This window comes from Juglans regia, chromosome 10, assembly GCF_001411555.2.
Source record: "Juglans regia cultivar Chandler chromosome 10, Walnut 2.0, whole genome shotgun sequence".
NCBI classification, from domain to species: Eukaryota; Viridiplantae; Streptophyta; class Magnoliopsida; order Fagales; family Juglandaceae; genus Juglans; species Juglans regia.
The window spans coordinates 9680040-9691295 of record NC_049910.1 but is presented as its reverse complement, the minus strand read 5'-3'; the positions used below and the strand labels follow the sequence as shown (position 1 = coordinate 9691295).

Sequence of the window (11256 nt, the reverse complement as noted above, 5' to 3'; positions counted from 1 at the left end):
ATGGAGGGGCGGGTTTCATCTGTTGGAGGTGATGATAGTGATGATGATCCTATAATGCCACCACGTCCACCTCCGCCACCGCCACCACCACCTTCATCATCTGTACAGGCCCACTGCTCCGAAACTTATGTGATCCAAATACCTAAAAATCAAATTTATCGCATTCCACCTCCTGAAAATGCCATTATCGCAGAACGTCACCGCACTCCAGATAAAAGCAATAAGAACAAAGTATGTTGTTCGAGTTTGTGGATAATTGGGGTCATCTTGGTTGCTGCCGTATTAATTGGGCTAGCCCTAGTGGTCTTCTACTTCATGTTTAGTCCTAAAGTTCCTATATTCTCCATTGCGCACGTCCTAGCTAAGAATAATACACACTCTTCACCTCATAAACATTCCGGGCCAAGGTACGAAATCTCCATGGATGTCAAGAATCCGAATCAATTCATGGCAATTAATTACAAGCATGGGGGGGTTGCCGCATTGTCTTTCAAGGGTAAAAAGATTGCTAAGGGCGAGTTTCCAACATGGTACCAAGGAGAGAACAGTGCTAAAAGGATTAAACTTTTCTTACAAGGAGTAAATGCAGCGGTGCCTTACGAGATTGGGAAGACCATGAATGGCAAGAAACCGAAGGTATTGGTCTCTTTAGCTCTAGATGTGAAAGTTCCTGTGAAGGTGAAATTTGGTGTGATTAAGAAGTGGAGTATGGACACGAACGTTGCATGTAAACTTAAGGTGAGTACATTGGGTGTGGGTTCGCGGATATTGTCGCAAGAATGTCACACCGAATTCAAGTTCTAGAAAGTTGAGGCAATGAATATTGGCGTCGGTCGTACTCAAGGTCAGCTATATTGAATAATTTTGATTATGCTCATTTTCATCGCCATATCCATTACCCTAGTGTTAGTCCCTCTGCAGTTTCTTCAATGAAACCTTTATTTCATCTAATTCAAAGGACGAGATTATAATGTAGTAAGTACATTTAAGTAGTTTCATATGTCTAATATTACTTAATAGACAGCTGCTCATTACTTAAGTAGAGAGCCGGCCACTTTAATGTATTGCATTAACATATATGATCGAGATCGATAAATTTTAAGATGAACCAAATTTCTCTAATTAATTTCTTGATTACATCAAGTGGATATTCGTATTATTGCACCAAGTTATTTCCTGACTCGAATCTTGGCTGCAACTACATGTACGTGTTCATCTTATTTTTGTAATGGACAAATTAGATTTATGAAACTAAAAATTGAAGTAGCACGGATGTACCAGGGGATCCCAAGAAATAGGGCTGAGCACCGAATTAGTAGGAGTCATTATCTAAGAAATCCGACTCCAACTCTAACTTAACGGATTGGAATTGGAGTGGGAGTCGGAAGGGCTTTTTTGTTCTGGCTTCATATTTAACCCATTTTTAAACAAGACTTTACATATAATAGATCTTTTTTTCTTTTTGGTTGGCTTTTAAGTTTAAAGTTCACTAAAAAAAATAAAAAAAATTTAGATATGAAAAACCAAAAATATAAGAATATTTCATATGCTATGCAAACCTGTAAAATAAAATAAAACTTAAAGAAATTAAAAATATATAATAAACTATTTTTGATATACTATCATTCATAATTTCATATTAGAGTCTTAAACTCCCAAATAACCTAAAACCAATAAAATGATTGTTCAACCATCTAGCTTATAAGGCCCAAGTTAACACCCAAGGTCCTAAATAATAACTAACAAGTAAAAACAACCACGAGCCATTATGGTTGATCCAATGACAATATCCATCATTCAATCATTTACAGTTGAATAAATTACAAATAGGAAACACAACCAGTCACTCAAATATAAACCAAATATTGTATTAGAATCTAGTTACATACTACTATATTAGAATATTCTAGATAATAAATTAATTAATAGTCTTACAATATATATATTATGCATGGTACATGAGTCATAATTAGCTAGTCAAGTTTCATCTACCCTTATATATAATATATATATATATATATATATATATGATAGTGATACTATATATGATGTGTAGTGTATACATATAATTGATTATTAGTCAATTAATATTAGAGTAGTGTTGTTTGAAGGCATTTACATCACATACCATCCCATGACATAATTTGATTTGAAAGATTCAGATTTTAAAATTTATCTTTCAAATCAAATTTTACCACAGTGTGTAATGTAAAGGCCATCAAATAGAATTATTCTTAATAATTACCAAGTTGATTATTAGTCTATTTATATTTTTGAATTTAACTATATAAGTTTTAGACTTTTTATATGAATATATATGATTAGTATATAAAAAATACCTACTTTTAATAAAATCGAAGGTCAAAGTTGGAGGTAATATCATAGTCAAAGTCGGAGTCGGAGAGGAAACGGCAAGACAGCAAATTAGACTCCAACTTTAAATAAATAAATAAATAAAACTCTAACTCCATTTTATTGGAACTTCGATTTTGACGATGTGGAATCTTAAGTAGAATTTTCATATTTTTCATTTCCTCATTATTCTATAATGGAGTAATTCTATAAAGGTAACTCCCAAAAAAAAAAAAGAATTCTTGGAAAAGGGTCATCACATTCCATGTTACATCTCAAAAAGTGGAGGTTCTCGGTAGCGAGGTGGAGCCGGACATCAGAAAACTACCGGCGGTTGAGCTAAAAAACAGCGCGTATCGTGTTCACAAGGGCAAAAAATCTTGGGATTAGGAGCCCAAACAAAATTACATCGAGCTATAACCAGCCTCAATAGTAAATGGGCTACCAAAGATCAGTTCGAAAAGCCTATTAATTCAACAAAACTGACAGTAATGCAGACCGGTCCAACCATGACACCCCAAAGTAAAGGGTTCTGGCATGGACCTGAACCAGGCTCTGGAGCCATTGGGCCTATCTTTTGTTCGTAATAGAGCCCTCCGGCCCACTTCAGCCATTCGCTTCATTCAAGAACTCTTTCAAAGCATGCATGCTTGACATTGCTATTTGCTACGTACTCATCTATACTTTCTTCTTTAATTTATGATCATTCCCATTTCAGCGGTTAAGGCTGTCTTGATTATTGGTCGGTCCTTGATATGGCTTAAAGTATATATAACCTTTACAAGAGTACTACTGGAAACTACATATGGAGGGTGAATACTTTAGAAGATCGATGCATTTTCCTTTTTCCCTTCCCTTTTCTTTTCTTTTCTTTTCTTTTTCTCCTGAAAAGTACTTTACAACTCAGTAATAATGATGGAGTTTAGAAAGGGACCTTATACCAATCTTGTAATTTCTTATAATTAACTTGGGTCTGCACGTACGGTTAGACGTTGGAAATTTCCATGCATGCCCCTTTTCTTGGTTTGAATTGGAATTGGTAATCGATTGCAATACACAAGTGATCATGTCTTCCCTTCGTGTTTCACACACACACACACATATATATATATATATAGTTCCCTTAATTTCTTGCAAATTCAAAGACTAATTTCCAAGTGCAATTCCCACGTACGATAAAATTTGAAAATGAGGTGAAGCTGCATGCATGCTAGACCTGAACTTTTTGTATTATATATTTCATTTGAAAATGAGGTGAACCCATGAGCGAGATACTTACTTCGAAATAATATGAATATACGTATACGAGGAATATGATGTAGTACTCATGTCTCATCCCGGCCAGCCAATCCAGTAGGAATTGGACACGAACCAAATTAGAATCAACATCACTTTTTCTCCCCCCTCCCCCTCTTTTTTACACGTAGCCATCATAACTCTTCTAATCAAACACTATTTTTCCTCCCACCAATGACCCATTGACACAGTCCCAATTACTCAAATATTCCTCATCAGCAAGGCCCAGCTTTCATACTGACAGGTTTCAATTACCATTGATTCATTTACACATAGGCTTCTGAATATTTGTTCCCCATAACAAGGGCATCTAGGGTCACATGGGATTCCCATGTGACCCAAGAGTTTGGCGCATCCAACCAATAACCTACCCATGCATATTCTGCTTGATTAATATATATACATACATACATGTATTTATGGTATTCCAAGACAAAGCACCACCCTCCATGGCTCGACCATCAATGCGGGGACCGATTCCCGATTGCAGCACGTACACGTGTTAAAGAGATCTGTTCTGCGCATTGAGTACCTGGCTCGTGTGCTTCAGGACCATCCCTGGACAGCATGGGCTCTGACGCGCCTAAGCCACAAAGCTTCCCTCTTCCATGCTGTTCTAAATCTTACCAACTATATATATATACACACACACAGACACATACAGATTGCAAAGAGCAAAGTGAAATAAACTATGCAGAAAAGTGCAGAGAAATGAATCACAATAAACAATAGGCTTGGTCTAGTTGTTCGCATGAAAGATTATGTGGGTATATATGGGTATATATTTATTCCAAGGTTTGGGTTGGTGGGAGCAAGAGGAGAGTTTGTGCCACCATCTGATCATGATCTTATATATATTTAATTAATGGATTTTGTTTTAAGTTTACAAACAAGACCCAAGATCCAAGATAGGTTTCTTTTTTCCAAAGTAATGAATACAAGGAAGGTGGGGAATTCAGTAGTGAGAAAGTTAGGCCTCGTTTGTTTTGGGAAAATATCTCATCTCATCTTATCTCATCATTACAACTTTTTCAACTTTCAATACAAAATAAAATAAACAATTCAACTTTTTCAAATTCTAAAACAAAAATAATATTAAAAAATATATTCTAATAATATTTTATTCAACTTTTTAACTTTAATCTCATCTCATCTCTGAAAATAAACGAGACCTTAGTTGGGTTGGAGGGAATAGAGCCTTAGTTTTCTATGGGTACCAATAATTGAATCTTACAAATACTAACTTTGATCCAGTTAAGTCGCCAATGATGCAGATTGAATCTAGGTAGTGGACTTCATCTTTCCACGTCTGAAAGAGACTGAGAGCTTGGGAGCTAGCTACTGTCCCCATTCCAAAATCCATGTGTCTTCACATCAAATATATACCTCTCCCCCCTTTCCACCTTTTTAGTGGATTCCAACTCCTCATTCAACCATAGATCCCTTACCAAAAGTGGTGGGTTTCTCTTTCACAAACCTAACTAAAAAGTTCTTCTCTCCTGATGATCAGTACTACTCTCCTTACAAAGTGAAAAAAATAAAAATAATAGTGCTCCTAGCTAGGAAAACAAAAATGAATTAAGCAGATTCCATTCATGAACTGTGATGTGGGGTTCCTCAAAATCCAAGTACCCGATGGTGAAGGCCAGCTTGTTTCTATATCAATATTTGCAATGTATTATATGCAGCTTATAATTGCGCCCATCTAATTAATCAAGCATGTAAGAAATTATTGTTCTCTTGTTTTAATGAGTTTTGTAAAGACTAAAGATCATTGACCCATTAAACCTGCCCTACAGTTAATGTAGGTTTTCTTTTTAATAAAGAGTTTCCTGTTTCAACAACGTACATTCAGTTTTGTTGGGTCATGTGTATAGTACCTTGGTCCATTCAAATAAGTTTGTTCCTATATATATATATATTATCTGTCTCACTTATGTTCTACATAATGGTGTGCCAACTCATCCTCTACTTTCAAAAAGCTTTTCAATTAAGAAAATCATGAGTATCTCAAACGCATATCAGAATGATTCTACATGTTTTTTTACTACCTTGTCTGAGAAAAGGTTGTAGGCAGATCTCTGGTATGTTGAAAAGGAAGCAGCTTTAAGGTGGTACAAGCAAATAGATTAATGTGAAATAATAGTACCTGACAATAATTCGGTTCTATTTTTCCCCAGTTTATTGCTCAAGTTAAACTCACGAAAAAACAAACAGATTTCAAAGTACAGTAAATTATGTAGCATTAGCTGGAGCATATATCTTGATTATTCAAACATAGTGCTAAGTTCCTTAAAATACAACTTGAGAAGTGAGGTGCAAAGTCAGAGCTAGATGGCAATTACAATAAATAATTTGGCATTTCAAAGTGGATGATTCAAACCCATGCAGTGCCCAAAGTTGAAAATCATTTGGACGATATTCGGATGGGGCGGCTGATCACCCTGACTTTGATGAAGGACAAGGAGAAAATTGCTTATTTTAAGTTTCGTACCACCATTTCCTAGATCTAAGTCCAAGTGCAGCCTTAGTTTAGTCAGACATGCAGTTATTGAAAACTGTAGAGAAAATGCTTTCTGCTATCATTTAGAGTGATTTATATTCCACCAATTATTGATCTAAAAACACATCTATAGTAAGAAATATCACCTTTGGTCTACAATATATATATATATATATATAGATATAGTATGAACTGGTGCATGAGAGAGAGAGAGATTTTAGCTTTGACCTACATTTGAATGCTACTTTTCGTGAATCCTTGATATCTGCAAGTTGTGTGTGTGTGTGTATATATATATATATATATATATCCATTAGAAGCTCTCGATATTTTTGGAGAAAAGAGACGGGATTTTGTTAACAGTCAACTTAAATATAAAACTGGAAAGTTTGATCTGCAAAATGTAGTAGGCCCCGTACCTGTGCACCATCTTTTCGAACATCCAACGTTATCCTTTTGAGTACTCAGCATGCGCGCCAAGCAAAAGAGTGCATGATCTCTGGTAGTTGATGATGGGTCCTAACATGACTTGAATATTCAATTATCCAATCACAAATCGTTTACAATCTCTTGTTTCAAAAAAGTTTACCATATTCGTACGTAGGAGCCATTGTGCTAGTCTATAAATTAACTCTTCTCGCATTAATCCACAGTGGTGTTAATGTATTCATCACATGTGTTGGGAGTTTTTTATAGCTTAATAAATAGAAGAATTAAATTCGAACAAAAAAAAAAAAAATTAGCATGAGCCTTTTATGTTTGGAGTTGTTCGACAATACAGATGAATAATAAGTGAATAATTATATATATATATATATTCTAGCAAAGATAAATATTAATTATAAAAAATATTTATTTGTAACAAATTATTTATTATAAAACTTACCATTTTTTATAAGAATAAGTCAATTATCATCACAACTAAGCCGTCATAGATATAGCGAGACTCTTTCCACGAAAGTACTGAATTTTGACTACCTAATACTTTTTGAGAAAATATACTTACAACCGTAAATTACGTAACCGCCGCGTAATCGCTTTGAAAAAAATGAATAAAACATGAGACTCACATAAAAAAAATTAATTTTTTAATAATAAACTCCACTCTTTTTCAAAGTGATTACGCGACGATTACGCACTTCACGTAAAATTACTCATACTTTTTAACCTCTCGCTCTTCCTCTCAACTGACAATAACAAATTAACAATGACGATCAAAGCCTGCTTTCATTGACAACTTTGGAATCTGGATGCCCTAGCATAGTTCTCACCAGTTACTTGTCTTATTATAATATTATTTTTATTTTAAAATTTTAAAAAAATTATAAATAATTATACAAAATGACATAATTTAATTTTTATACAACCAAACAACTTCTCGACACCACCAATTTTATTTTTTATTTTCTGATAAAATAATACCAATTTTTAACAAAGGCAAATAAATATTAAAAATTACATTTTGCGAGCTGAAATTAGGCTGCAGGAATATACTGAATTATGGACAGCTAGCCTTATTTGTTCTATCAAGAAGCCCATCAAATTTGGATCCGCTAATTAGTTCTATCAAAGAGCTATTAGCAAATTTATTAATAAGTTTTTTATTTTTAAAAAAACCTATAAATATTTTTCACATCTCAAATGGCCATCACTTCTTATATATGCTTTTCTTATGTATGCCCCGAGAATGTTTGTGAATTTTGTAGTAAAAACCTATGAATTTTCTTTATCAGTTTATTGCAACTAAATACGTACTCTGGCTGAAACAGAACATGTTTTTCACTGGCTCGATCGTCATCATGCATCTTTTCTGGTATATTTAGTATTGAGAGAGAGAGAGAGAGAGAGAATTGCCATCAAGTTGAACTTGTTTTTCCACCCCTGTACAAAGGTAGTTTACAAGACGTACAACGCCTAAGACAAGAAAATATCACAGTAATGTTGTCTTTCCACCCCTGTACATTTCCTAGAAGCGTGGCTGGGGTGGCGATATTTTCATATTATTATTACTTTACACCTTAAAACTGTGCTCGCAGTGAGGGTCGTTTCCACTGGACCAAGCGTTTCAAAAAGTCCATAACCTATAAGAACATTGAAATGTGATTGATATTGATTAGTCACATCCCAACACCAGAGCAGGCATGCATGCAAAAAGTCTTGAACCATTTTCGTTCGTTTCTATGTATGTTTTTAATCAAAATACATTCAAATACATGTATTTAGTACTTGCCTCGTCTGGTTCTTGTAAAGAATAAGATGCACTTGTTTCTTTTGGGAACTTGGAGACGAGTATGCCAAAACCTTGTCCTCTCTCTCTTAATATCTATATATTGACCGGAAAACTTTAAAGCATTAGTCTGCCATTGAAAACATCTTTCATAGCAATACATACATATGTATATATATATATATACATATAATTTATAAATATGTATATTTAATATGATGACCAGAAACACGTTCTATACCTTGAATGCATCTTCATCTGTCCGATCATCTCCAATATAAACAGGAAAAACATCCGCACAATTGGCAAATCCTATAAAAAGAAGATTACTTTATTATATATTATAGCTATTAGTGTCAAAAATATAAGTGATATATACAAGTGAAAATAAACGGAAGCCTTTCTTTTAGGTAGTTAATTTTCGTGGTTGAAATTAAAACTCACCAAGAGACTCTAACAAAAATTCTAGAGCCTTCCCCTTGTCCCATTTTATGGTAGGTCGGATTTCTAGCACCTGTATTATTATGCAAAAACCAAAATACTTATTAATTAAAAGGGATATCGACAGACTAATTAATTTAAGATTTTAAGGTCATATTATCAGAGCCGTCTCTCATACCTTTCTTCCTTGAGTTAGTCGAAGCTTTGGGTACTCTTTCAATACTGATCTAACTTGTTGGGCCAGTTCATTCCATTTCTGTATTTTCATGCACTCATTAAGTAAGTAAGATGATCATGTACGTAGATAAAACATGTACTAAAAACAACCATGGCAATAGTACTACTGATTGTGATTGTGACTTTCGTAATATATATATATAAATATATACCTTTTCCTCGACACGTCGAAAATGAACAGACACACAGAACTTATTGTGCTCCACTTGAGCCCCCGGAATTGCTTTAGTTTTCTCCACCAACTGCTTGTAAACCTGAGAATTCATGTTTGAAATGATCAGCTAACTCCTCTTGATTCTGTTCTTTGTAGGGTTGTACCCATATAATCATATATGTGAGATTTGCAAGGAAAATAAACCTCGTCAATCATCGGAAGAAATTTACTGGCGGGTTGGAACTGAACAGCACGACCTCTACTACCCGCCTGTATATCGTAAAGATACAAATATAGAAAATTGTTAGACAATTCAATCAGCGTCTTCTTCTTCTTTTTCCTCATTTGGACAAAAAGTATGGAGATTATAAGATATCAGAGGAAGTACAAAAATTGCTTCAGCTCACTCACTTTCTTGTATTTGGAGCCTTTTGCCGGTCCTTTAATGTCCATGCCATGGCTTCCGGCATAGTACAACTCTGCTAACCGTACGAAGCTATACACCTACAGTTTATACAACAACAATGCTCTTTAACTCAAAAGCTATCGAATTTATTTTTAGAAGAAAAAGTAATTTAAAGCTAAACAAGAGAAATAGTATGCCAAGAAGAACATAAAACAATCAAAACAACTTGGAAAATGTACCTTATCTCTGCACCTCCCACTCACAATGGCAGTGGGAAAACAGTTCGCAAGTTTTCTCACCGTCTTTCTCATCTGAGTTGTACGAAGAAAGAAGACAAAGTTTAAACACTTCTGAAAGTAGTGGGCAGATAAAATTAAGATGAATCAAGCGAAGAAGATGAGAAGAACTAACCGCATCAGACATGAAAGCTCGATCCGGGTCGTCGACTATCGGAGAGAGTGTGCCGTCATAGTCCAGAAACATCACTATCTTCTTTCCCTTTGAGGCATCAATGATTTGCTCAAACATGTCCAAGGCTGAAGGATGGTGATCCTGTTTTCGAACAACAATCAATACGTACGGCAAAAGTCAGATTCATCATTCTGAAACCTAACACAACCACCAAATAAAGAAAAAAAAAAGAAAAGAAAAACGCTTTTTCCTCTGAGAAATGTTACGACTCACAATCCAAGAACTCTGGTCATGGTCGGCCAAAGAAGGCGCGGTTCTGATACGGGTAGGAGAACAAGCTCTCATCGAGTCAACCCAAGCACTTGAAATGGAAATGTATCCCCCGGCCGTTGCTGCCGTGAAAATGGACGGTTCCGACATGGCCATAGTAATTGCAAGGTTGACACTAGATTTGGTACCAGAGGCTAGCACATTCTGTTTCGTCATCTTTACAGCTTTTTAAAACTTTTTGGCCAAACCAATACGTTTCTTTCTCTTCCAAAGAGGACCAGAATTAACCAAGACTACGAATACCGAAAACAGAAACAGCAGATTGCAGAAAAAAATTAAGGATTCTGAAGAGCAAAAACAACTTCAAACCCGGGATAAGAGGAAACCAGAGTACGAGACAGAGTAATAGTTAGGTAATATGAAGGGTACAGAGCACTCGTGCTTTGAATGAGTTATAAGAAAAGCAGAAGGAGAGAGCTGAGAAGGAGAGGCACAAACAGAGACAAGTCTGCGTGCAGAAAGCAAAGGCGAAAGGGAGGGAGGGAGGGAGAGTGCGGAAGTATGGGTGCCAGAGAAATATACCACCAGCATGGCCCATTTTATACCTTCGACCGCACACAAACAGACAAGATCGATCGATGGCCTCTCCCAAAAAAAGAAAAAAAAAGAAAAGAAAAAAGAAAATTCTTTAAGTGGGACCCACTCTTAATTACACCCACAGAATTCTGGGAGGTCCACCCGCGTGTTGGGTCCCACGTAGTCTTCCCTCAATTTGTACAAAAAGCACCGCCGTCTTCTCCCGTCACCTCAACGCACAGAGGAAGTCATAAACAGTCTCTTCTCGTCGGCCAGTTCAGAGAGCTAGCACCAGCAGTAGCAGTCTTCTGTCTTAATTCCTTTCCCCACCGCCCCCCCCCACCCCATGTGGTGTGCATTTGTTTGTTCCTTCACCTAACGTG

At 35.7% G+C, this 11256-nt stretch overlaps 2 protein-coding genes across 2 annotated transcripts; one reads left to right on the top strand and one right to left on the bottom strand.

Annotated features, from left to right (window-relative positions):
* On the top strand, nt 1-804 carry LOC118349627 (NDR1/HIN1-like protein 13). Its single transcript, XM_035695123.1, has one exon. It carries the CDS (start codon nt 1-3, stop codon nt 802-804), a length of 804 nt encoding a protein of 267 aa, XP_035551016.1.
* Nucleotides 805-8008: 7204 nt separating this feature from the next.
* On the bottom strand, nt 8009-10829 carry LOC108979980 (probable trehalose-phosphate phosphatase H). The gene is made up of 11 exons (XM_018950783.2): nt 10301-10829; nt 10028-10168; nt 9856-9927; nt 9622-9714; nt 9415-9480; nt 9209-9310; nt 8998-9075; nt 8823-8892; nt 8620-8690; nt 8382-8474; nt 8009-8232 (listed from the first exon to the last, which is right to left on the bottom strand). Exons 1-11 carry the CDS (start codon nt 10511-10513, stop codon nt 8170-8172), a joined length of 1062 nt encoding a protein of 353 aa, XP_018806328.2. The 5' UTR covers nt 10514-10829; the 3' UTR covers nt 8009-8169.
* Between the last annotated feature and the right edge of the window lie 427 nt (nt 10830-11256).

What these genes read in the sequence shown, in the direction of transcription:
- LOC108979980 (XM_018950783.2), bottom strand. Translation starts at nt 10,513, where the DNA reads ATGACGAAACAGAATGTGCTAGCCTCTGGTACCAAATCTAGTGTCAAC. An exon ending in GAGCTTTCATGTCTGATGCG is followed by an intron (nt 9,928 to 10,027) that starts GTTAGTTCTTCT and finishes CGTACAACTCAG; the next exon opens with ATGAGAAAGACGGTGAGAAA. An exon ending in AAGGCTCCAAATACAAGAAA is followed by an intron (nt 9,481 to 9,621) that starts GTGAGTGAGCTG and finishes TACGATATACAG; the next exon opens with GCGGGTAGTAGAGGTCGTGC.
- LOC118349627 (XM_035695123.1), top strand. Translation starts at nt 1, where the DNA reads ATGGAGGGGCGGGTTTCATCTGTTGGAGGTGATGATAGTGATGATGAT.